The sequence below is a fragment of the Microcaecilia unicolor genome, chromosome 3 (genome assembly GCF_901765095.1).
Source record: "Microcaecilia unicolor chromosome 3, aMicUni1.1, whole genome shotgun sequence".
Classification (NCBI taxonomy): Eukaryota; Metazoa; Chordata; class Amphibia; order Gymnophiona; family Siphonopidae; genus Microcaecilia; species Microcaecilia unicolor.
The window spans coordinates 150853018-150880441 of NC_044033.1; the positions used below are offsets into that span (position 1 = coordinate 150853018).

Here is a 27424-nt window from a genome sequence, read left to right on the forward strand (position 1 = left end):
AAAAACACATGGCTTAACAGATATGAAGGCAAAATACAAGAAGTCAGACTCAGCATGCAGCAATACTAGAAACATTGAAACTTACATGCAAAATATCACAGATGTACATTTCCAAAAGCTGACATATTCCAATTAATAAATTTTGAATAAAAAATGTTTTCTACCTTTGCTGTCAGAGCATTTAGTTTTTCTATTAGCTTTGGTCCCAGTGTCTTCTTTCCATTTGATATTTTTTCTCTCACCATGTCCACCATCTTTGTGTCCTTATGCGTCCTGTCTACCACCCTATCCTTTCTCCAGTTTCAACATCTGCCCTCAAAGTGTTCCAATCCAGCCTTTAAATTCAGCAATTTCCCCTCTATCCATATAAAGCATTTCTCCTCACTCCCCTCCCCTCCATCCATGTGCATCTACAACCTTTGTCTTCTCTCCCCTCCATCCATGTCCAGCATTTCTCCTCTCTCCCTTCCACTCCATCCGCGTGCATCTCCTTCCTTTATCTTTCCTTCCCCCCCATCCTTGTCCAACATTTCTCCTCTCTTCCCTGCCCTCCACTCCATCCATGTCCAGCATTTCTCCTCTCTTCCCTCCCCTCCATCCATGTGCATCTCCTTCCTGACGTCCCTCCCCTCCATCCATCCATGTCCAACAACTCTCCATTCTCCCCTTCCCTCTCCTCCATCCATCCATCCATCTCCAGAAAATTTCCTCTCTCCCCTGTCCCCATTCATCCATCCATGTCCAGAATTCTCCTCTCTCCCTTGCCCTCCCCTCCATCCATCCATCCATGTCCAGGAAGTCTCCGTTCTCCCCTGCCCTCTCCTCCATCCATCTCCAGAAAATTTCCTCTCTTTCCTGTCCCCATTCATCCATCCATGTCCAGAATTCTCCTCTCTCCCTTGCCCTCCCCTCCATCCATCTATCCATGTCCAGGAACTCTCCGTTCTCCCCTGCCCTCTCCTCCATCTATCTCCAGATAATTTCCTCTCTCCCCTGTCCCCTCGATCTATGCCCAGCAATTCTCCTCTCTTCCCTGCCCTCCCCTCCATCCATGTCAGCAATTCTCTCCCCTGCTCTGCCCTCTCCCCTCCTGTCCAGTGATTTCTTCTCTCTCCCTGCCCTGCATCCATACATGGCCAACAATTCTCCTCTCCCCTGCCCTCCCCCCTACATGTGGTAGGCTGCAGCGTTTTTGTGAGGCAGCTCTGGCTCTCCCTCCTTCCTTCCTTGGTTCCCGCTCTGGCTCCCCGATCAGCAGCCCCCCCCCCCGCATGTTTTAACCTTTACTCTCCGACGTGGCAGCGATGTCAATCAATGAAGAACGCACAACAGTCTCGTTTCCAGCTTCTCTCTTCACACAGTGTCCCGCCTTCAGCGTCAGCGATGATGCATTTCCTGTTCCCGCGAGGGCGGGACACTGTGTGAAGAGAGAAGCTGGAAGCGAGTCTGTTGTACGTTCTTCATTGATTGACATCGCTGCCACGTCGGAGAGTAAAGGTTAAAACACGCGGGGGGGGGGGCTGCTGATCGGGGAGCCAGAGCGGGAACCAAGGAAGGAAGGAGGGAGAGCCAGAGCTGCCTCGCAAAAGCGCTACGCTTGTGAGGGCAGCAGGGAAGTCCGAAGTCCACGATTGGGCTGGGGCGCCGGGGCGAGGGTAAGCACCGCGGCGGCGCCTTCCAGAGGTGGGCGCCCCCCTGCGGCGCTTACCTCGCTTACCGCATCGGCACGGCCCTGATTCCTGGTATGATATTCAAAAACAAATGGTACACCATTCCCAAGAGTTCAAAAAGAAAACTAATAAACGGAAATGCCTTTTTATACAAGGCCTGTGTAGGGGACTAATTACTTTAAAACAGCAAAATGCAGACCTGACCACTCAGTGCACTCAGTTAACCAGGGACCTTGAGGACGCACAAGTGTGCATCTCGATGCAACGGGCACAGGTTGTGCAAGCAACAAATTCCTTCTTACATGTAAATGAACAATTGGATGAGGCTAAAACAGAATTAAAACATTTAAAAAGTAAATGTAACCAGATTAACTCTGTGCACTGGCAAGCCCCAAGTATTTCTCCTTCAGCACCTCCAGCCTATGAAACACCCTACAAGCCAGGTTTTCAATTCATAGAACCACAAAAGCACACAGAAGTGTGTGTAGTGGATTTGAGAAGTGGGGGCAAATCTAAGACTGAAAACACTGACTTAAGCACTCAGACATGCATAGATGAGGAAACCCCAATCTCAAGCACTAACCTGAGGGACAGGGAGGATTCTGCAGACACAGAAACTGAGTCCAGTACAGACCCCAGGACACCAGTAAACCTGGTACTGTATGACTCATTAAAGGATAGTGACATTGAAAGGATAACACAGAAGGTCGGCCCTATGCCTTTTAACATGAATGAATGGTGCAAATGGGCCACTGATATTCTGATTCACTGGGGCCTAGGAAAGTATAAGAGGAAAACGTCTGACTTTGACAGACTTATGCATGTGGCTTTAGGACCCCACTATTTTAAAGTAGAATCTGTCACACACCCATACCAGTTGGTGAAAAAGGGTCTTGAGCAATTATTTCGCTGTACTCAAATGCAAGCATTTAGAACACTTGCACCCCTGCCAAACGACACACTAGAACAATTTGCACACAGATTGTGGGTGCTGGAAGCAGCCTTTCAAGACCAGGAGGGTTGGCCCAAAACAGAAGATTATGGTCAGGAACATCATAAAGCATTTTTATTGGAAATCCTATCCCCCGAGATTACTAAACATCTCAGATTGTTTGCTGAGGACCCCAAAGAAACTCCTTTTGACACGCTAATGCTTAGGATTGCATCTGTGTGGAAAACTCAGCCATCCCAGGTAATTACTGTGTCAGAAGCAAAGAAATGGCAAGCAGAAGGGCCCTCCCACAGCAATAGGTCAGGAAACACAGGACAGGCCCCATGGAGAGGGCAGAGCAGAGGTAATTTTAGAAATTCCTCAGGCTACATCCCGTTTCATGAACTCAAAGCACAGAGGGACCAGTTGGCACAGCAACAAATTAAATGGGAGCACGATAAATATACCATGCAGCTAGAATTAGACAGAATAAAAAGCGAATTGATAGCTGCCCAGGATAAGCAAGAAAAAAAGGAATAGGGATGTCCTGATCTCCAGTGTCCAAATATCAAACAATCCGAAGTATTTTGTGCCCAGCCTGACTCCTTTCACTTACCTGAGCATGCACTTCCAGCACCTCAGGAGAGGGGAAAGGAGACAGATTCAGAATATAAATTAAAGTTTGTGGCACCCTTGATTTGGACACGTGTGGACGCCCCAATGTGAACAGCAGGATAGGGGGTCAGGATAAATTAGCGTTGATTGACACAGGGGCTGGAATCAGTTTTACAAGCAGGGTTTCTCCCACTTCAGACCAGGAAAATGTGCAAACATATAAAATCCAAGGGGTCAATGACACAGTTACCAACTGTGTGGCTATCCCAGTTAAATGGGGTATCCCGGTGCAGATGCAGAGGGAACATGATGATGAAATTTTGGAAACCAATGCAGCCACTATAGTAAGCACAGAAAAGGAAATAATTGGAATTGATGTCCTCAACCAGTTAAATTTGGTAGTGGATATGGCTAATCTTACCTTGTGGCAATGTATTGGATCTCCAAAAATGTCTACAGTTTTGGTGCACGAAGCAATTCCCATGCATTTGGCCACACAATGCACAAAAGCTGACCAACAGTATGATCTGAGTGTAATTCCCACAGAGGTTACAGACATCCCTGTTTGGGCACAAGACAAACTAGAATGCGGCAGAATGTCCTCAGAAATCCTGTTAGAAGGTGAGGATCCTCCACCACAAAAGCAATATCCAGTACCCCATCAGGCAATAGAACCCGTAGCTAAGATTATACAGGTACTGGAAGAGAGGGGCATAATTAGACCGATCTCCGATTGCTGACAAGATTAATGTTGCTGGTGTAGTTGCATGCCTGCTAGGTCCTTTCTTCAGCATGGGGTGGGTAGGACTTCCATTTCTGCTGCTGAAGCCCATCAAGGAGGTGATCAAAGGAGCATGAAGCACAGCAAAGAAGTCAAGTATGTGGTAGAGAGTTGCTGCTCTGATTCCAAAACGAAAGAAGTGGGGTAGGTAATTAAATTTGCAGTTGATACAAAACTATTGAAAGTTGTCAAAACACATGCGGATTGTGAAAAATTTAAGGAAGACCTTAGGAAACTGGAAGAGTGGGCATCCAACTGGCAGATGAAATTTAATGTGGACAAATGCAAAGTGATGGACATTGGGAAGAATAATCTGAATCTTAGTTACCTGATGCTAGGGTCCACCTTAGGAGTCAGCACTCAAGAAAAAGATCTAGGTGTCATTGTAGACAATACACTGAAATCTTTTGTCCAGTGTGCAGTGGCCGTCACAAAAGCAAATAGGATACTAGGACCTATTAGGAAAGGGATGGAAAATAAGACAAAGAATATTATAATACCTCTGTATCACTCCATGGTGCGCCCTCACATTGAGTATGGCATTTAATTCTGATCGCCATATCGCAAAAAAGATATAACGGAATTAAAAAAGGTCAAAGAAGAGCAGCTAAAATGATAAAGGGAATGGAACTTCTCCTGTATGAGGTTAGGGCTCTTCAGGCTGGAAAAGAGATGGCTGAGAGGGGATATGATTGAGGTCTATAAAATCCTGAGTGGTGTTGAACGATTAGAAGTGAATCGATTTTTCACTCTTTCAAAAAGGTACAAAGATCAGGGGACACTCAGTGAAATTAAATGGAAATACTGAGCATGGAATGTTGCTACTATTTGGGATTCTGCCAGGTACTTGTGACCTGGAGTGGCCACTGTTAGAAGGATATGGGCTAGATGGACCATTGGTCTGCCCCAGTATGTCTAGCCTTATGTTCACATCAATAATCTATTTTCAACCCAGAATATGCCTTTTACATGCAAGCTTCATAAAACTTCATGAATCCTTTCGCTTATCCATTCCCCAACTCTCACACACATCCAATTGCTAACAAAGTCCCTCCCAACTACCCAAAAGACAATCTTAGAATGTTCAAGACCTCACTGCTAAGATAAGCTAGCACGAGCCGTTATGCATACTCAAGGCAGCACGTGTCACCTGCAATCCTGCTGTCCTGGAGCCCCTGAAATAGTCATAGCTGCCCTCTCAATTTCTCTCTCCCAGCATGTTTCTCTTGAATGGCTCAATCTACAGAGTTGGGAGTGTGCTTGGGTCTCCCATGCACTTCTAGGTTCAGGGAACCTTCAATTTTGAGCCCACATACCTTGCCAGGACCCTGACTTCTGCCAGCACACGCCATGCTTGCCTCATAGGCAGGGCTCTTCTGCTTCTGTTCCCCTTGTTCGCACATGTGCGGGAGCCGCATATGCTCTGCAGAACTAACAACCATGGCAATAAGAAGTGCTATGGCTCTAGCCAGCATTGCAGGGCAGAACTCCCTCTGTAGCATCTCTCCCTCTTCTTCCGTCAGACCTCCCGTGCAGACCTGAACTCTTCTGGGTTTGTGGGTGCCCTGACTCAGCCTACATACTGGCAACCCTGAAAGCCTCACAATGGGGCTCCAACTCCCATCGGCCAGCAACAGCACCTGGACCAGCCAACAACCCACATCAGAGCTTCAGCTCCCATGCCACCAGTCAGCCCAGGGGAGGAACTTTTTTTTCACATATTTAAAGCCTGGCTACATCATGTTTGACAGAGTGGATAGGGATGGGGAGGGGAGAAGAATGATGGACACGAAGACAGAAGAAATGCCAAATAGGCAAGGAACCCTGGCAAGAGAGTTGACAAAGGAAAGCAGAAGCCAAAGTTTGGGACCAATAAAATTAGAAAAATAACATGAGCAGACAATAAAGATAGAAAATTTTATTTTATTTTTAATTAGAAAGTCAGTTTTTTTGTAATGTACATATGCCAAAATTGATGTTAGACACGGCTGAGGGCCTGCAAGAAAAACCTCACTCATTGGCTTTTAATCTCCAGCACAGTGGAGGTAAATCTCAAGCTTGGGAAGTAAATCTCAAGGATGGGCCACCCTTGGCATCTCTGCATTATTGTGTTTATGTTTATTATATTTGTTATACTGCCTAAGATGGACTTGGAATAAATCCAATGCTTATTCTTAATAAGCAGCATGAAATCTATTTTACTTGGTTGGGATCTTGCCATGTTGTTATGACCTGGATTGACCACTCTTGGAAACAGGATACTGATCCTGACGAACCTTTGGTCTGTCTGCTAATGGCTAAAGTATCTGGACATTTTTCAGAGTTTAGTTCTCTACAGATCTTTAATCCTTCCCTCTTCCAATACACAGAGTAGTAAGATCCAACCAATGGAAAAGGTGTCCACTGTTCTGACCACTCTTGGAGACATGATGCTGGGATGATGGCCCGTGATCTAGATCAGCATGGCTTAGCTTGTGTTCTTATGTAAAAATAAGGTAGGAGGAACAACAACAACAACGTGTCAAAGGCCTTCCATTACCATGGATCATCACTCTTAGAACACCTTCCAAGAAACCCATTTATGTCCTCCAAACCCCACAACCTAATCATCTATTCTCTCAGTATGCAATTGCGTTCCCTCGATTTCTCCCCCATGACGACTGTCATTAACAGCCTAATTAGTTCCTAAAAGAAACATGTTTGATGAGATAAAGTGTCTTCTTTCATCATAGAACCAAGGAGGTTTCACTGACAGGAAACGGTGGGAGCGTGCTTGGCCCATTATCTGGCCTGAAGCCAGTAGGCAGAGCTTGCCGCCATATTTAGTCACCAAAACAGTTAGAAATAATGGATTGCCTATGTGTAAAACGTCTAAAGCAGTTCCAACTGGATAGGCAGTGCATTCATCTTAAGATAGGTATGTGCCTATTGGCCACTGGCCCATCAAATCAGCTCTCTATCCTTGGAAGATTGTTGCAATGAAAGTAAAGATATGCCTTAAAAGATTGATCACAAAGGATTTTATGCCTAACTGGGCATTTAAAAGTCTTCCCTTTCAGGATGCCACATGTTCAGAAATCACAGTCATAAGTACAGACAGTTATTCAAACATTATCACATGCACACACTGGAACAGGCATCCATCCATACACACATTCAAAAGTAAACAACTTCTACAAAGCACCTCAAAAAGTCCATTTTATTTCCTCATTTCCATCTTCCAAAATGCTAGACAGCAGATGCACAGGTCAGTAGGACCCAAAGCAGTCAAAAACAAAGTCAGAAACACCACAGTTTTATACCTAATTGTTCAACCACCCTTAGGTTTCGCCTTTGGGTTTTAAAAAGCAATACCATGTGAATGTATGGTCTGGATAAATGAATTAAAAGGATAAGTTTAAAGCAAATGCCCAAAATATGTAATACTTGGTAGCAATAATGAAACATTGATGGATATTTACACAGCAGGCAGCCAACAGAGTTATTTTCCACTAAAAATAATTAACTTTGTGGCTAATAATTAACTTTGTGGCTAATATTGTGCTGCTTGCTATTTCGTATTTTGGCAGTGGATTGTTGGCATAATAAAATCGCACTTGCAAATATTTGTTTTCTGCCACAGCTTTAATTAACAAAAGCACATAATGTCCTACTGGATCACATTCATACATGTGACCAGACAAAACGGAGAAGACAGTTCTGTTTCAAAAGCTTCTTAAAACCAAGAGTAGGGGTGAACCAGTAAGACACCGCTTATTTCAAGAGTTGTTTTTGCAGATGCATATAGGATATCCTTCTTTGAGTGTATGACCCCTGAGGCAGACGGGTGATTCCTGCTGAAACATGGCCCCCTGTCTGGTATTGAAATGAGTGGTGCCTAATAAAAACTTGCATCTTACATGTGTGGCTGGAAGTGTTTACTGGTTCACCTTGGAGTTCCTTTTCCATTTTTCTTGGTTGTGTTGTGAGAAGCTTCTTAATACAGACTGCACTATTTCAAAAGAAGAAACCCAAGAAAGGGAAGCTGCTGGACTATCTAGATTTAAAAAATTGTATCAATAACATCTGTTGAGGGAAAAATAAGGCCACCTTTACTTTTCTGTTTTATCAGGGAACACAGTTTGCTGCCACTAATTGTCACTCAAAGCGTTTATGCAGGGCACACAATGTAGAGATATTTTCAACTTAAAGACAACAAATCCAGCAATATATACAACAATGTTTTTATGAACACAACTTCAGCACATATTTGCAGCTTTGCACTAGTGAGATTATGGTGTTTTAACTTATACCATGAGCCACTGTTGGATTTCATCTGCATATTTTTGTATGCTGGGACTCACTGGACCACTATCCTCCACAGGAGATATTTTATTCAAACATTCTATTTGGACATCTACAAGATAAAAGATTTACCACAATATTAAAATAAAAAAGTACTTATCAAGTGATAGTGGTGGTATTAATGCCAATGCTACGAAGGAGCTGTGATGTTCAGTGATTGCCCCCACAATTTGGTCTCATGGTTATATGTGAGGTGAATTTTGGTCTTAGCACATTCAGCACAATTAATATATTCAAGTGATATATATAGATTAATTCTATCTGTGCTTTATTTGATAGGATTGTATATTTTTTTGCAGTGTTGTAGTGTTACTTCCATTTTGTTTTATGTCAATATATTTCTCACCATCCCCCTCCACTTCTTGTCTGATGGTAACATCATCCATCAAAATCACACAGGCAAATTGTCTTCCAGTGCTTGACACAAGGAGGTTTAATTGAGGGGTGATGGCAGGAGCATACTTAGCCCATTATCTGGCCTGAAGCCAGTAGGCGGCGCTTACCGTCATACAATGTATTTTGAGTGTATCAAGATGGCGGCTGCATAGAGACACAATTAAATCTCCCTGGGTGTAGATGGCTTCAGCTTTGTCACGTGACACTGTCTCCTGTCAATCAAACCTCCTTAGCATGACATAGCATCAACTCTCACCTTCAGTCAGTGCTGAAAAGGCTTGTTCAGTAAATCCTGATTTTTTATCTATACTTTGTCTCCACTTCTCAATAGTCCTTGGATGTGGCAGGCAGTGTGGCAGGCAAGTACCAAACATTTTGCGGACGTAACGATAGGCATGTGGAGAGTAGAAATGCAGGGTTGAGGCAAACCTTTGTAAGTCTGGGGAATAGGAGACAGGAAGTGCCTGGCCTGATTTCTTGACAATCTGTCTTTTAAGGAAATATCCAATGCCACCACCACAGTTTTCGAGGATTTGCAGAGTATCACTGGATGGCATATCCTGCTTTTTAAGGTCAGATATGACTGCACTCAAGTGAGCTGCTTTTTTCTGTAACCGACGTTTGTCTTGCAGCAGTAATTTAACTTTCTTACGTGATGATAAAAGTTGACTTTGTGTATGTTCAAGTTTCCGTTTTAGAGCTTCCTTTTCTAGTGTATCTGGATTATTTAACAGACCTTTCTCTGTAGTGACAGGTTCAGGAAGTAGCAAATGTATTTCTTTATCAGAATTTGGTATGGGTGGTGTATTAGTATAATCATGGTCTGGTATTACACTTTCATCTGGAGGCTTTGGGGTATTTTTGACAGGACAATGATGAGATGGAAAAGCAAGTTGACTTTGTGCATCTTCAAGTTTCCGTTTTAGAGCTTGCTTTTCTGGTGTACCTGGATTATTTAATACCCCTGTCTCTGTAGTAGCAGGTTCAGGAAGTGGCAAGTGTATTTCATTATCAGAATTTGGTATGAGTGGTGTGTAAGTGTAATCATGGTCTGGTATTACACTTTCATCGGGAGGGTTTTGAGTATTTTGGACAGGACAAAGATGAGGTGAAAATGCATCAAATATGCTTGGCACAGCACCTTCTCGCAAACGAACAACGGACAAGCTGGTTCTGTCAACATCCTCTTCCCTGAAGTGCTTTGAGCACAAAACCGCAAATTTTGAGGGAACAAAACATTCACGTTGAATTGCAGTAATCCAACGCTGTCGAAGAACAGGGTCTGATGGAAACCTAAGCAAAGAACATGAGACAATTTCCAAATTGTTAACTGATATTATTGTATGGGTTAGCCTAACAACTATCAGAGGTAAACACAGTCTTATAATTAACATTAAAATTGGGTTAGGATTTGGGCAATTACTGAGTACATGCTATTATCAAATCATATTACGAAGCTATCCTGGGGCTTGCAAAATACAACCCCTGCTAGGGTGTCCCTATTACCTGCCCCTCGGAATCACACAATGATTACGATTTAGAAATAATTACTATTCTCACCGATGAAAGGTTATTCCGTTCTGACGGTTCCTCTGTGTACATCCGGATACCGAACAAGTCGGCATATTTATCAAAATATAACTGAGATCAAATAAAACTGCTACCAACAATGAAAGGCGACAACGTGGATACAGCAGCCGATATAGTTTGTTTACTTTCTTTTGAGCGTATCAAAATGGCGGCTGTGTGGGGGAGACGGCTTCAGCCTTGTGTGACGCCGTCTCCGGTTAATTACCGCCTTGCATAGAAGACTAGGGTGACGGTTCTTCTGCCCCGCCTCAAATTTCAGACCTGAGCAGTCGAGCCCCGATCTCCAGCTGCTTTGCATTAGGGAGCGTGCGAGTGCAGCCTGGGCTGCTGGTAGGGAAGTAGGTGAGCAGCAATCCTGGGTGAGCAGCACTGGCGGCTCCTCCTCCTTCGGTTTCCGAGTATTTTGTCCGACGCTCTTGCCGACTCGGGAGGAGTCGGAGGCTTTCGGCGTGGTGGATGTCGGCGAAGCTTCCTGCTGCTGAGGTGAGAGGGGTGCCGCTTCCTTTCTTAGGCCGGTGAAGCGGCGATGGTGGGTCCTCCTGAGCTCCTATTTGCAGCTGCCTTGGGGCTGGGCCGCAGCGCAGCGCATCTCTACTGCTGAGAAGAACCCCCATCACCTCTTCTCTCCCCCATCGCCGCTGCCCGATGAGGAGGACAGTGCACTGAACCGAGGAGCCGCGGGGAGGGAGGATGGCCAACCAGCCCGTGATCCTCAACGTGTATGACATGGTGAGAAGCAAAGCTGCGAAAACTTTAGCAGGCAACTCGGATACCACTAGAATGATTGAGTGGTACAATAAAGTGCTTTTGTAATTTTGGGGTGGGGGAGAAGTAGGGTAATAAACTCGTATAAAGAGCATAGATTATTAGATTCGTTTTAAATGTATGTGTGTGTGTATACCTATTACCTATATATATAGGTATTCATTTATGTATGTATATATAAGATCCAAAAGAGAACAGGGGCTCACTCCTGTCCTGTACTCCTTGACATTGCACTTTCTAGGTCGCCGAAAAGCCTTTCGGCTGATGCAACAAGTGGGACCGGGTCCACGGTGATAACTAGAAACAAAGAATGGAAAATTAAGTTGGTAAGGGAGAGGTTGAAGGTTTAGAGAGAAGAAACAGAAAGCTGAGTTGTGGATAGACCATTGAGCGTGAAGTCACTTCAGGGAAGAACTAGTTAGGGGGGGGGGGGGTTAGACTTGCTCGTTGCTTAAAATAAAAAAGCCAAATGTTACTCTGACAAGCGCTTATAGAGTGCCAAATATAGTATTGGCTGCCTATGATGTAGAAGACAAAAATGAAAGCAGTTTTTCTTTGTCTTGGTATTAAGATGTATGGGCTGACTGCATGATTTGACGTTCTGTGACATCGTTAAAGCTAGTAGCCAGCTTTGTAGGTGCTAGAGCACCTCCAACTTTGAGCAACCTTTTTGACTGTGGCCAGGAAGTGGTAATTTCCATTGGGTTTAGCACCCCCAATTAGTTTGAAAAGTTGGCTTCTATGCATTTAAAATACTATAAAGCTTTAGCTTTCAGTGTTACAAAATATATTTATATGATATATTTTGAGCACAAAATAGAAAAGATGGCATTACCCCTGTATTTATTTATTTGTTGCATTTGTATCCCACATCATTAATTAGGGGGATTTTCTGTCCTGTCCTGGGTTTATTTTCCTTCATAGTGTATTCTGTGATGGTGCTGCCTTTTCTACTGCTATTCCGCTTATCAGTTACTGTGTCATGGGACTTATCAATCTGTACTTGATACACCGGCTTTTCTCTGGTTTTTGCAACTACATTCAAAGTGGTTTACATAATATGTACATATTTGTACCTGGCGCAATGGAGGGTTTAAGTGACTTGCCCAGAGTCATGAGGAGCTGCAGTGGGAATTGAACCCAGTTCCCCAGGATCAAAGTTTGCTGCAGTAACCACTAGGCTATTCCTCCATAGATGATTATTAAGATGGACTTGGGTAAAATCCACTGCGTATTTGTAAGATAAGCAACATAAAATGTACTTTTGGGGGGTCTTGCCAGGTACTTGTGGATTGGCCACAGTTGGAAACAGGATGCTGGGCTTGATGGACCTTCGATCTGTCCCAGTATGGTAATACTTATGTACTTAAGTCACTTCATTGTCTCCCTATCTGTTTCTGCATACAGTTCAAACTTCTCGTACAGACCTACATGTGAGTTCATTCTGCAGCTGCCAGTATCTCTCCTCTTATCTCTTCCTGCACCCCTCTTCTTGGTTCCGGCTCTCTTATCTGTGGAATTCTTTACCACCAGCTCCAGCCGAGCTTCCTTGTTGTGCTTGATGCCTGGAATAGACTTCCTCACTTGATAAGTCATGCTCCATCTCTGGCCCTATTTAACTCTGGCTAAAAGCCCACCTTTTTGAAGCTGTTTTAAAGTCTTAACCCGTTATGCACTTGTTTATTGAAAGCAGTCTCATAATAATTGGAACTCCCTAATCTCATATTTGTCCTGTTTATTTGTCTCAAATAAATTGTAAGCTTTGTCAAGCTTGGATTATCTGTGTTTGTGTACAGTGCTGCATATTTTAGTTTTATTTATTTCTCATTCTTAAATACTGCCTTTCCACAGAGGCTCTGAGGCAGTTAATAGTAGAAAATACAAAAACATCTATATATATAAAACTCACCCTCAACGTTCTATTTGCACTGACGTCACTGAAGCCAGGTTTGTAAGTTCGAAGCTCTGAAGCCACACAAAATTAGTCTGTGGGCCCCGCCCTCGCGTCAAACGTTATGACGTTGAGGGCGGAGCACATCCTCAGCTCCAACGTTGTACTGCACTGTAGCTCTGCTCCGCCCTCGCGTCAAAACGTGATGACGTCGAGGGCGGAGCAAACGTTACTTCGGCAGGTCAGTGGGGTGGGGGGCCTTCGGAGAGGGGGGAGCGCTGGCAGCGACGACATCGGTGGGGGCGGAAGAGGGTGCACTGGCAACACACATCGGGGGGAATGGAACGGTCACGGACGCTGGGGGGCGTGCCAAAAGGGCCAGGGTCACAGCACATTCGCACGGAGGCTGCAGGGGGGCCGGCGACACACGGAGACACAAAGGGACGGAGGGGAGCCTTGCTAGCGCCCGTTTCATTGCGATTTGAAACGGGCCTTCGTTACTAGTTAAATATAAAAACACAGCCAAATCAAAAGTAGCAGCAACGAGCTATGCTTTACAATGTTTCTGAAAAGTAGCAGGTTCAGAAGTCATGTATAATTTCAAAGAACTGGTTCCACTTTCTGGGGCCAGCACAGGAAAAGCTCTATTTGTAGTTGATATCAATTTAATATCTGCTGGCACTTCTCCATTTGTAGAGTCCGGCGTTGTTGATTATTGAGTTGGTATGTAGCACCGAAGTACATATGTCTAGTAGCTCTGTACAAATTAGTAGTAGTTTGTACAGTTTTAGTCCCATTTTAAAAGTATGATGGAATTTAAAAAATGTACTGAGAAGGACAACAAAAATAAGTAGATGGAGTGGATTACCTATGAAGGAATGATAAACAAAGTTTATGGATCTTGGAGAGCAGATCACTGAGTCAGAGAAAGTTATTTATGCCTTCCAGTAGTACAAGACATAGGGGACACTTGTGATTTGAAAACTTTTTCTAGGCAATTTTTTGGGTCCCTGAATGATTAAAGTTTGCAATTACAGAATGTGGTCAAAGCTACAGTAGTAATTTTAAAGTTTTGGGTAAGATTTTGGAGGATGATATCGTTAACTATTTACTTAGCTGGGTAACCTTATTTTCTACTTCTATTTCTGGGAATACACTTTCCAATATTGTTGGTGTCTGAACTAGATAAGAGGGGTGCGGGTTACTACAAGGACCCTGCTTTTCTAGGACCTCATGTACTGAAGTGTTTCCACACTTTGTCTGAGAACATGATTACTACATCTGGCACTTTTATTAGTGAAATTATAGAAGAATCTTGACACACTGTGGACTTTAATTACTGCCTTTTTGGTTATTTGGCATGTGGCAAATGAGTCAGATGCATCAGATCAACTAGAAACTGAAATTTTTGCTTCCTTAGCATCTCCCAGACCATCCAGAGACTTGTGGATTGTTGAGTCCATCGACCAGACAGTGGAAATTGATTGCAGCCCAATTGTGTGTTTCCTAAGGGACTGTGTACCTCCAGCAACTACTATCTCCAGCTTGCTGTGAACATCATTTCTAGGGCACTGTGTGACCTACAGACTCTCCCACTCTTCCCGAGCGTTGTGAATTGACTGGTTCAGTGAAGGCTGGCTTTAAGCACTGGTGTAATGCTTCAGGAAGAATTCTCAGATCTGCAGTGGCATTGGTTTCTGCCTCAGAGGAATGGTGAATTCCTGTGTTCCCTTAGAAAGCAGTTCCAACACGTGAAAAGCACTGCTCTACCAGAGGCATTGAAACTGAAGGGGAAGAGTATTTGCCCTTTTTCTCATATTTTTTTTTTGTCCTGCTTGTTCATCAAGCCTTAGGGCTTGGTAAGGTTTTGATTCTTCAGCTACTAAGCATCCAAGGCTGGAACCTTAATTGTTCAGCTGTTCATCGGTTCCCTCAGAGCACATGCAGTCACTGGTGTTCAAGTTCTGTCCTCACAGAGCCTCTTGAGAATGGAGAGCTGCCTACTGAGGAGGGAGATGACGCCTCAATGTGCAGGTTCTTCCTTAAAGAAGAGTTTTCAACTCTAATTTTTCAGTGACTAGAATCATTACATATTTCCTCACCTGTCGCTCTAGAGCCCTTGAATCTATCATGGAAGGCCAGTGGAAGCCTCCCAGGACCTTCCCTATCCATGGTGCAATCCAGGTCCTCGTTTCCACTGAATAGGATACCCCAGATATGAGTCTCAAGGTGGACAGAACTATGGGGAAGTTTTATCCTAGAGTTCCAGAGTAGAAAGAGAAGTTTAAGCAACCCACAGTTGACTGATTGGTGATGGTAGTTATCAAGAAGACTACCTTCCCAATTGAGGGTGGTGGAGCACTTAAGGATGTCTAGGACTGTAAGGTAGAAGTGGCCCTGAAGCAAGTTTTTAGTTTTGCAGCACTAGACTTTCAGACTTCAATTTGTAGCTTTATGTTGCTAGAGCTTGCTGGCAATGTAGTCGCAGTGACTACCAAGCTGGTCAGGAGCTATGTGATCTAGGGCCCTGTTTAGGTTGGCCTATTTGGCTGATGCTGTTTACAATTTAGTTGGAACTCTTGCCTATTATGGAATTAGTCGTCAGATGTAGCTTCTAAATGTAGGTCGACTAAACTTCTCTTTATAGGTAAGTTTCTATTCGGAGAACATTGGAGAAGATAGTAAGGGAGGGTTGGCTTGAGAGGCTGCCATAGGACAAGTCAAAATCTTTGGTCTGAGCTGCTCCTTTTTACTTCATCTCCTCATTTTTAGAGGCCAAGATATATAGACCAAGCAGGTTTGGCTATTTTCAGAGGAGCTGGAATTGATCAAGACATTTATCCCTCCTAAAGGAAAAATATGGCAGAGCAACAACCTTCCCATACCACTGTCATCTCCTGGGCCAACCAGTACTGGAGTTCCAGTCCATTCCTTGACACCTCAGGTTGGTGCTGACATCCTTTATCAAGGTTTGGACCAGAACAGGGGTTTTTAACCCAATCCTCAGGACACACCCAGCCAATCAGGTTTTCAGGATACCCAGAATGAATGTGCATGATATTGATTTGCATACAGTGAAAGTAATGCATACAGATCTGTCTCATACATATTCTTTGTGGGTATCCTGAAAACCTGACTGGCTAGGTGTGTCCTAAGGACTGCATTGAGAACCCCTGGACCAGAATAACATCTGATCAGTGGGTCTTAGACCTGATAAGAGAAGGGTACAAATTGGAATTCTGCTTCATTGCAGATTTTCTACTTGGAATCCCCATGCCAAGATAGGTAGAAACAGTTATGGTGGAAGCAACTGTTTTAAACTTTAACTTGGACTCAGTGACCCCAATTCCTTGGCAGGTATGGGGAAAGGCCTCTATTTCATCGTTCTTAAGAAAGAAGGGATCTTTTGACTGATCTTAGGTCAACAATAAAAAAAAATCATTTCATACGAGTCTTTTAGGATGGAAACTCTGTAGTTCCTGATTGCTTCAGTTTAGCTGTGAAAATTTCTGTCAGCTTTGGATCTTAAAGAAACCTACTTTTCACATACCTATTTGGCCACCCCACCAGAGGTTTTTAAGATTCATAATTCTAGGGCAGCATTTCCCATCTTGTTTGATGCCCTTTGGGTTATCTGCTGCTCCCAGGACTTTCTTCATGATCATGGTTATGATTGTGGCAGTGTTTTCTGTGGTGAGAAGGAATCAGTTTATCCATATCTGAATAATTGGTTGGTTTGAGCATCTTCTTGCCAGGACAGTGTATTGGTGACCTGAAGAGTAGCTGAGCTGGATGAGCAAGCTGGGGACCCCTCAGATACTGGAATAATTGGGAATCCTTTTTGATACCAGTGAAGGAAGGGTTTTTCTCTTGGATCAAAGGATCCAGAAGCTCTATGTCCCGATTGGCTCCTGCTGCAGTACCATTGTCCATCTGCTTGGGACTACATGATGGCAATTTTGGAGGTAGTCCCTTGGGCATGTGCATATGAGACCCCTTCAGGCTTCTATTCTTGGCCACTGGTCATAAGCTTCCCAGAATTAGTCTTAACATGTATAGTGGACCACTCAAGCACTTTGGTCCATCAACTGTCTGATCTACAAAGCTTTGGAAGCCTTTGCAGATTCTCTTCAGGGGAGGCCTGTAAAAGTCTTCTCTGACAATGCCACAGCAGTTGCGTATGTCTGTAATTAAGGGGGTACAAAGAGTATTCTCTTTAGTTCTAGAGTCTTATCTTCTTTTCTGCTCTGCAGAGCAGCACCCAACTGCTCTCTCCATTGCTCATTTAGTGGGGAAGCAAAATCTTCAGACAGAGTTTGAGCAGACATTCTCTGGATGCTCCATGGCTCATTTAGTGGGGAAGCAGAATATTCAGGCAGACATTGTCTGGATCCAGGAGAGTGGGAGTTCTCAAAGAGCCTTTGAACTGATAGTGGAGCACTGGGGCCAACCAGTCCTCACCTTATGGCAACCAGGAGAATGCCAAGATGAACAGTTTCTTCATCTATCGGGGGAATGGGTCACAGAGAATCAATGCTCAAGTTCAGAGGTGGCCAACTCCTGGCCTTCTTTGTCTTTCTGCCATGGCCAATGATAGGCCAAGCACTTTCAAGGGTGGCCACCTGTCCGGGCCTGGAAGATCTGGTAGCTCCAGATTGACCCAGAAGGCCTTGGTACGAAGACCTAGTTCATCTTTGGTGGATTGCCCATTTCAACTGCCTCTGTTCAAGGGGTTTGTACATCAGGGGTAGTTCTTATGGAAAATTGTCCCCCTTTGCTCTTAGGCCTATCTCTTAAGAGGTCTAAATTGAGGTGAAAGGGTTATTGAGACGATATAACAGTGACTTCTAAGCTGGGACTAGTTAGTAAGCACCAGCTTCTATAAAGGATTCCTTACTAACTATTCCCAGCTTGGAAGTTACTTTGTCGTCCTCTACTCTTTTGCCATGCCTGCTGGATTTCTGTAGAGGGAGTCCTGTTCTTGTTTTGCACAGGGTTATTCAGAAGGCATTATTGCTACCTTTCTGCAGGTTAGAAAGTGCCTCTCCTGGGTAGCATACCCCAGAGTCTAAAGGACCTTTGAAGGTTGATACTCTAAAACAGGATTATCCAATCTTGGTCCTCGAGGACCACAATTCAGTCAGGTTTTCAGGTTTTCCCCAAATGAATGTGCATGAAATCTTTGCATGCACTGCCTCCATTCTATGCAAATAAATTCATGCATATTCATTGGGGATATCCTGAAAACCTGACGGTGAGGGCCGAGGTTGGACACCCCCTGCTCTAAAAGAACAGTTGTTCCTGACCACATATCTCTCCCTTATATTCTTGTTTTTGTTTCATTCTGGTCTCTCAAAGTGCCTTGGCTTAGGATACTTACAGGTACAGGTGGCAGCCCTAGCCTGTTTTAGAGGACATTGGCAGAATTCATCCATGGCATCTTGATGTGGTCTATTTCCTGCAAGGAGAAAATCATTCCAGCTCTTTGCCTGGAATGGAGTTTAAATCTAGTTCTCAAGGTCCTTAAGAAAGCAACTCTTCAGGACTTTGTCTTGAAAACAGCTTTTATCTAGTGGCCATTACATCAGCCCGCTGAGTCTCAGAACTTCAAGTTTTCTCCTGTTATGATGCATTGCTGCTTTTTCACAGAAGCAGAATTGCTAGTTTGGACAGTTGCTTCCTTCCTCTCTTCCTCCTGAAGGTGGTTTTCCCTTTTCATGTAAATCAGTCCTTTTTCTCCCAGCCTTTTGAAGGGAGGATTTTTCTTGTGTGTGATGCCTTGATGTTAGTGATGTCAAGATATTGCATCAAAGCTCTCATAACAAATTCCACCCTTGTGTACTTTGTGTGTGTGTGTGTTTTTTTTTTTTTTTTTAGGTATTTTTGGATCTGCCAAAAAGGTTCGGTATCTTCTAAGGCATTGCCCTTTGGACAAAAGATGATTTTCTCAGACTACATTCTTGCTTATAAGCAACCCCCTTGAATATACAGGTGCATTCTATATGGGGTAGAGCTTTGAATGGTCTTGTTTTTGGATATATGTAGAGCAGTGATGTGGCTGTCTCTCCACACCTTTTTCTAAGCATTATTGACTGAATGCTTCCATTAGAGGTGAAGCAATCTTTGGAGTCTTAGTGGGGGTGACTGGGGTCTCTGAATGCCTCCTCTTATATGGACTGCTTTATTACATCCCACAGCTCGTGGACTAATCCTTTCTTTCCTGTAATCCCCCCAGATGAGTCGGAGCACATTTTGGTTTCAACTTATTCCCTTCAGGTTCTAGTTCCTCTTTCCTCGCATTGCTATAAAAATCTTGATTTCTCTAAAAAAAAAAAAAAAATTGGGAAGATATAGCATTTAAGAATGAAATAGTGTTGGTGGGTATGGATTTTACAGGTTCCATTGCTGCTTTGTTCAAATATGAAGTGCTGGGGCTGCACAGTACCCTTATAGGCAGTGGTGTGCTGGTAAATGTTTAACAAGCTCTCTCCCCGGTCCCCCTTTGCGACCCCCCCCCCCCCCAAATTGCAGAGCTGGCTATAGCCGGGGGGGGGGGGGGGGGCGGCAATGCATTACTCCAGGAAAAAAAATGAAATGATCCCAGGTTCCAATCTAATTCATGTTTAATGTGCGATAAAATGCCTAAATAAGTAAATAAATATAAACTTTTAATGTTGAGTACATGATTCTCAAAGTGAACATATTCCAAACACTATAATGAAAATAAAATGATTTTTTTTCTACCTTTGTTGTCTGGTGACTGTTTTTCTGATCATGCTGGCCCAGTATCCGATTCTGCTGCTATCTGTCCTCTTAACTCCGTTTCCAGGGCTTCCTTTCCTCCTTTCTTCTTCATTTCTGGTCCTCAGCTTCTGCCTATTTTCTTCATCCATGTGCAGTTTTTCTCCTCTCTTCCTTTTCCCTCATCTCCTTCCTTGCTCTTCCCTCCCCTCCATCCATGTCCAGCATTTCTTCTCTCTCCCCTCCTCTCCCCTGCCCTGCATGCACCCATGTCCAGCAACCCTCCTTTCCCCTCCATCCATCCACCCCCTCCCAAGTTGTTCAGCGAATTCTCCTCCCTCCCTCCGGATCCGGTCCCTCACCAACCTGACTGTGAGTCACCCTGCCTTGTCCTTCGAATTCTTCGGGACTGGCAGTCTTGCCTGCCCGCTGCCAGCGCTGACTCTCCCCCGCTGCCGGATTGCGCTTCAAAATGGCTGCCGAGACTTCCAGAGGCGGCCTCACGAGACTTCTGTTGAAGTCTTGGAAGCCGCCCTTGTAAGTCTCGGTGGCCATTTTGAAGCGCGATCCGGCAGCGGGGGAGAGTCAGCGCTGGCAGCGGGCAGGCAAGACTGCCAGCCCCGAAGAATTCGAAGGACAAGGCAGGGTGACTCAGAGTCAGGTTGGTGAGGGACCGGATCCGGAGGGAGGGAGGAGAGCTGGCTCGCATTTTTTAACAACCGGCTCGCAAGTCGGAAGAAAATTTAACAACCGGCTCGTGCGAGCCGGCTCCAGCACGCCACTGCTTATAGGGCAGATCACACTTCTTTGTTTCTATCACTACCTGCTAGCAAGGAGCACAACACTGAAGCTCTTGCATTGATCTTGTGGGACTAAAGGAAAGAAAATTTACAGGTAAAGACCACTTTTCTCCTTCATGTAATCTTCATTTTAAAACTATCCGCTTAAATAAGAAAAATGCATAACATTTAATAATCTCTTTTGTGTTGCTCCAAATAAAGTAATTTGCATGTGATTCTAATGTAAGAAAATGCTCCTATTTTTCCTTTGCATGTCACAAGCTCTATGGTTTCCTGCTGAGTTTACAGATTTTAATTATGAACGTAAATTACTTGGCTTACTTGGAATTTTGAATCCGTGTTCTTTAAGAATAGTCACGCTGGAAAGGTGTTTAGGGTTACCACTGCTAAAAAGTTTCCAGATTAGAATAAGTTGTATCATCATACCCTCCAGGCTGGGTTTCTCTTTCAAGCCTTCCATCAAATAGGCTGTTAATGGTTTAATGGTGTACTGAGCAGCTGAGAGCACAGCCTGGGTTGAGCATTCTATTCTTAGGGAGTAGTAACTGAGAAGGTAAAACTGATCCTATGGAGAAAATTGAGTAGGTTTGATGTGAAGTTGTAAAGATATACATGGAACTGAAGTAGCTCATGTTCACAGCGACTTGAGATATGCTCTTTCTAAACGAAAAATAGACTAAGTGAAATGGAATTTTTGTTGTGCATTGATATACTCACTTATAAATAATTCCAAGTTTGAAACTTGTGAGAAGTAGCACCATTCATATGACTTTCATAAAAATTCTGTATTCAGCTCTCTTAAAAAAAAAAAATAATAATAATAAAATTACTATAGCCGCTCACCTCACCTAAATTTTGCCCTAACTGGGAAACTTGCAGCAACATTCTGTTTTAATGGCAAATGCCTTTTACTTTTTGTGTGGTAATCCCAAGTCCAGAGTATTGCAGTAATTGTCGGATATCACCACATGAACCAAATGAGTAAAATTCTGCTGTGTAAAAAATAGGTAACAGAACTTTTGAAATCTGCTCTGCCATTGGATAATACCTGTGGTCACCAGTTGACACCATTTCCTGTAGGGAAAAATTGATATAATTGCTATAACTATGCGGAAACTTCTGTACTAGGGGAGGAAAGTAGGCCACATTAAATGCTCACTCTTAAAACATTCTTTTGGTTTAGAGAACTATTTATGTGGCTATGCGTTTGTTTATGTACCTTATAGGATGGTGCATTTTCCTGGAAAATTAACCTAGTACATTGATCTGTTATACTTCAACGTGCAAATATTTTGAATGGCTTTATAAAAGCCATTCTAATAGGTCACTTGATTTTTGGGCCCAGTTAGGGCAATTTAGTATTTTTTGTAATGTGCTTGGTGGTGGGGTGGCAAATTTTTTAACAAGCATTTTTACAAGCTAATCTTCTGTACACCAGTTAAAATGAAATGCCTTTCTAGCATCTTGTCTAATGTATGTGAGACTCGGCACATTTAATTGTTCGATTTTTTTTTTTTTTTTTTTTAAAGGTTTGTAAGCACTTCTTTGTAAACTACTGCAACTTTACTTTCAGTTCCGAGTATAACAAAAGTAGTTATTGAACATAATTTCTTATGAGTTATTACAGAAGCTTACTTATTACTGGGAAAACAAACTGTGGATATACTGAAGATAATTTTCTGAACCAGCCTAGAGAAAGGTCCTGGTTTTATAGCTGCTTGTTTAGTGAAATATTCTCAGTTGTGCTCTTGAGTGAGTACTATCTGACTGTTCATTTGTATGGAGCTATTTAAAAAGAATATAAATTCCCCATTTAAATACCATTACTAAATAATTTTAGCAGTTTTCAGGAACCCAGGTCACTACTATCGATTATCGTAAGGGACCCTGGGAGGGTTAGATTGTAAACTCTGTCAAGCAGGGACTGTCTCTTCATGTTCAGGTGTACAGCGCTGCGTACGTCTAGTAGCGCTATAGAAATAAGTAGTAGTAGTAGTAGTAGTGTCGCCACTGCAGCTTCATCAACAGTATTTGACAAGGAGCTGGATGAGAATTCGACACATTGAATTACCATCAAACAAACATTTTTGCTTTGGCACTGACTGCACCCACACCTGCAGATGAACATTCAACCCATCTTGGAAGCCATGCTTATACTTGAAGGTATTGCATTAAGGCCAGTGTTTCAAAGGTCTAATATTGGTGTCAGCTGTCTTGATGCATCAGGCATGGAAGCAGTTAACATTAAGATCTAGGCATCTCTTCCCCCTTCTCCTCCCCTCCCAGTTTTCCTTGGCAAAGACCAAAATATGTGTACATTTTTTAAATTTCAAAGAGGTTCTTTATTGAAGATACCAAAAGGTACGTACAAACACTTGAGCAGTAGAATAAATAACCCCACAGAGTAACAAATTTAACTTAACAGCATACAATAATACTTCAGTCAAAGCAAGTGCTGTTTCAACAAAAATCAGTTAACTTCTTTGTGTTTATTATTATTATTATTTCCCTGTCCTCCCCCCCTCCCTAACACCCAGGCATCTGCCCTGGACAACTAAAGTAAACGGAAGTCCTTCCCCACCTAAAACAAAACAGACGCTATTAGAATGCTTCTAAAAATGGGTTCATATCTGGTCATTGAGCAGTTCTCAAATTTTTTCGCACTTGATCAGTCTTACACCTTAGTTTCTCCATCTCATAGATGTTACATGACTTGTAAAATCACTTAGGCACCAAGGGTACTCCTGGTCCTTTCCATGCAGCATCCAAGACCAACTTAGCAGCACTCAGATAAAGCATGCCAGAGATGTCTTAGCCAAAGTAAAGACTGGTATTTTAATTTCAGAATAAAGAATTAATTTAGTCTCTGTTATTGACTTGTCCTCTCTGAGTTCCCCTTTTACTCCTTGGTCATCCAGCAGTCCAACTGTTTCTTTTACCAGCTTCTTGCTTCTGATATACCTGTTTTCTGTTTTAGCCTCCATGGCAATCTTCTTTTTTTTATAGTCTCTTTGCCTTGCTTATCAGTGCTCTGCATTCGACTTGCCATTCCTTATGCTGTTTCCCATTATCTTCAGGTGGATCTTCCATTTTCTGAAGGATGTTCTGTTGGCTTAAATAGCCTCCTTCACCTCACTTTTTTTTTTTAACCATGTTGGGCTCTGTTTTGGCCTTTCTTCTGCCATACATGAAATATATCTGGCCTGGGCTTCCAGAATGTTGTTCTTGAGCAACATTCATGCCTGTTGTAATTTTTTTGACCTTTGCAACTGCTCTTCTGGTTTGTAATTTTTTTGACCCTTTTCCTCATTGTATTAGTCACCTTTTTAGAAACAGAGAAACATGATGGCAGTAAAGGCCATATGGCCCATCCTCTGTAACCCCTAAATCTTCCTTTTCCTAAGTGATCCTACATGCTTATCCCATGCCTTTTAAATTCTGACACAATCCTGGACTCCACAACCTCCACCGGGAGGCCATTCCACGCCGTCTCCACCCTTTCCGTGAAATAATACTTTCTTAGATTACTCCTTAGCCTATTCCCTCTTAACTTCATCGTATGCCCCCTCATTCTAGAGCGAGTTAAATGCTAATGTATTGAATTTCCTGTGTGTACTTACTCCAGGTTATTAAATCAAATTTGATCATTTTATGATCACTGTTGTCATGTGCTACATCCCATTAAAATTATCAGGTAAGAACATCATTTTTCCTTCCTTGTTATCTATACCAGACCAGTCCAGATGCCCTCTCTGGCTAAAGTCTGTCAGAATGTTGTTTCCTTTAGATACCCTTGGCTGTTCCACAATGCTTCAATACGGTGGGATGTCCTGCAGCACTGCCTACTTCATCTTCTCTATTTAATCTCCTGCCACTTGTTGTTGTGCCAGCTCTATATGACTCCTGTTACTTGGGATCACAGAGTTCTTTCCCCAGATTCAGGGGTAGATCTATATGTGCTTGGGCAAGCTCGGTATGGACCATTCCCGCCCGCTTACTTTACTGTAAGAGGAGGTTGCAGTTGCCTTCGGCCAAGGAGGAACAGTGAGGTTCTGCATATTGGCTCCAAGAGTTTGTTTGGTATTAACTGTGTTCTATTCTAGACTTCAGGGTACTATTGCTTGGCTATTAGAAATACTGAACATTCCAGGCTGCACGATACCCTTAAGGTGTGATTTACTTGGAACTGTTTTCTCTGTCTCCTTCCACTTGTAGATGGACACAGCCCATTAGTCTGGAGTGGTCTGGTAAGATTAAAGGAAAGAAAATTAGTATTGAACTGACGTAAATTGTATGAATGACTACAAGCAATTGATTTGAACTACATTCTGTGTTGTACAAAAATATATACACATCTGTCACATCAGTGTATTTGGGAACAGTTTTCAGCACATACCCTGATACATTAAGGAGCACTACGGAGTGAAGTTTTTTTTTTTGAGCCATATGATGGTGTGCTGGGCCCATGCCTTTTAGTCTGAATCCTTGGGCTGGCTGAGTGGCGTTACTGAGGCTTTTTTTTTTCTCCACTTTTTGATGCGTGGTTTGTTTGGCTGTTTGGCCGTTTGGGTGGCAGCGCTAGTATGTATGGATTCCTGTACGCAGCATGTGTGGAGCTGTGTTTAGAGTTTCCAGTTAAAATTTAATGCCAAGAAGTGCAGAGTGATGCACTTTGGAGTGGAGGAGTGGCCTAGTGGTTAGAGTGGTGGACTTTGGTCCTGGAGAACTGGGTTCGATTCCCACTGCAGGCACAGGTAGCTCCTTGTGACTCTGGGCAAGTCACTTAACCCTCCATTGCCCCAGGTACAAATAAGTACCTAAGCCTCATTGAGCCTGCCATGAGTGGGAAAGCACGGGGCACAAATTAAAAAAAAAAACACCCCCAAAAGAGAGATACCGGATAGCAGGGGAGAGATTAGTAAGCTCGACTCAGGAGAGGGACCTTGGGGTGTTAGTGTCTGAGGATCTAAAGGTGAAGAAGCAATGCGATAAGGCGACGGCCATGGCCAGACGGATGCTAGGCTGCAAAGAGGGGGGGGCATAACCAGCAGAAGAAAGGAGGTGTTGATGCCCCGCTACAAGTTGTTGGTGAGGCCCCACTTGGAGTATTGTGTTCAGTTTTGGAGGCCATATCTGGCTAAAGATGTAAAAAGACTGGAAGTGATGCAAAGAAAAGCTACAAAAATGGTATGGGATTTGCGTTGCAAACCGTACGAGGAGAGACTTGCTGACCTGAACATGTATACCTTGGAGGAAAGGAGAAACAGGGGTGATATGATACAGACGTTCAAATATTTGAAAGGTATTAATCCGCAAATGAACCTTTTTCGGAGACAGGAAGGCAGTAGAACTCGAGGTCATGAATTGAGGTTGAAGGGGGGCAGACTCAGGACTAATGTCGGGAAGTATTTTTTCACGGCGGGGGTGGTGGATATGTGGAATGCCGTCCCACAGGAGGTGGTGGAGATGAAAACGGTAATGGAATTCAAACATGCGTGGGATAAACTCAAAGGAAGCCTGTTTAGAAGGAATGGTTCTGCGGAATCTTAGCAGAGATTGGGTGGCAACGCCGGTAATTGGGAAACAAAACGGGAGCTAGGCAGACTTCTATGGTCTCTGCCCTGATTGTGGCTGAATAGATAGGGATGGGCTTGAGTTTAAATTTTAAGGGGCTTCAACGTTAGCTTCAGGACTTAGTACAAGAACAATGCTGGGCAGACTTCTACGGTCTGTGCCCTGAGAAAGGCAAGGACAAATCAAACTCGGGTATACATATAAAGTATCACATACCATGTAAATGAGTTTATCTTGTTGGGCAGACTGGATGGACCGCTCGGGTCTTTAACTGTAGTCATTTACTATGTTACTAAGTGTATCAGTATTGTAGTGAGCTGCCTTTAGAGTTATTATTATTTGAGTCCTGGACATTTAGTTCTGTTTTATTGTGACAGGTTTTCTATAAAGGTTTGGTTACCTGAGTTCTGAAGGTTAACCTCCCAGTCCCTGGCTGCTATCTTGGGGAGAGGTGGTGTTATAGGGACATATCCAATCGTAGCTATGTACTGTCTACTATTGTTTCTATGGAGCAATCCCTATCCAGTAAATAGTTTTGCATTACTGGTCAATTGGCAAGAACAGTTCCACTGGTATGAACCGAACACATCAGAGGAACAAAATGGGTAACCCAGGGCATCGGTGATTCAGAGCTGTATTATTGCCTTTACTAAAGATCAAGCTGTGATTCACTGGAAATTGGAAGACCTGGATAGGCAAGGGAACTAACACACCTTTCATAATAAAACAGTACTAATGTCCAGGATTCAAATAGCAATAACCCTAGCTTAAAAAAGGCAGCACCCTACAATACTGATACACTTCCTGCTGGAAAAAAAAATCCTGCTAAGATGTACTTGGATGCACTACCTTCACTGAATGCAAATACACCTCTTGAATATTCATTTTGGATATCTTGATAACTTGATTGACTTGTAGTACTTGATCTAGAGTTACTTACTCCTGCATTAGAATATGACTGGAATGTGTTTGAGGCTTTTCTTTTTCCATTATAAGAAGTTTATTTTCTTAGTCATAAAATGAGTAAATCAGCACAGAGACACAAAGAGAGAGTCTGGGTGGAGATAGGAAGATGCAAGTCTGGTGTAGAATTGATCTGCTTGTAACTGACCCATTGCTTGACCTACAGAGCAGCCCGGAAACAGCTTTTTAATTACACTAGCATCCTGCAGAGATGCCTCTCCATGTGGGATAAGGGAAATGTTTTGTGTAGGAGTGGCCTAGTGGTTAGTGTGGTGGACTTTGGTCCTGGGGAACTGGGTTCAATTCCCACTGCAGGCACAGGCAGCTCCTTGTGACTCTGGGCAAGTCACTTAACCCTGCATT

General features: G+C 43.3%; 2 protein-coding genes across 2 annotated transcripts in view; one reads left to right on the plus strand and one right to left on the minus strand.

Annotated features, from left to right (window-relative positions):
* Positions 1-7420: 7420 nt before the first annotated feature.
* Positions 7421-10476, minus strand: LOC115465760 (THAP domain-containing protein 1-like). The gene is made up of 2 exons (XM_030196471.1): positions 10298-10476; positions 7421-10030 (listed from the first exon to the last, which is right to left on the minus strand). The coding sequence occupies exons 1-2, from the start codon at positions 10360-10362 to the stop codon at positions 8983-8985; spliced, it is 1113 nt and encodes a 370-aa protein (XP_030052331.1). The 5' UTR covers positions 10363-10476; the 3' UTR covers positions 7421-8982.
* Positions 10477-10576: 100 nt separating this feature from the next.
* The window catches only part of DESI2 (desumoylating isopeptidase 2), a 50069-nt gene continuing 33221 nt past the window's right edge, over positions 10577-27424 (plus strand). Inside the window, exon 1 of the mRNA XM_030196472.1 lies at positions 10577-11056. Coding sequence (XP_030052332.1) covers positions 11018-11056 — 39 coding nt within the window. The 5' untranslated portion in view covers positions 10577-11017. The remainder of the gene's footprint in view (positions 11057-27424) is intronic.

Coding starts and splice junctions, on each gene's coding strand:
- LOC115465760 (XM_030196471.1), bottom strand. CDS start 10,362: ATGCCGACTTGTTCGGTATCCGGATGTACACAGAGGAACCGTCAGAAC. Junction 10,031..10,297: donor AACGGAATAACCTTTCATCG/GTGAGAATAGTA, acceptor TTCTTTGCTTAG/GTTTCCATCAGACCCTGTTC.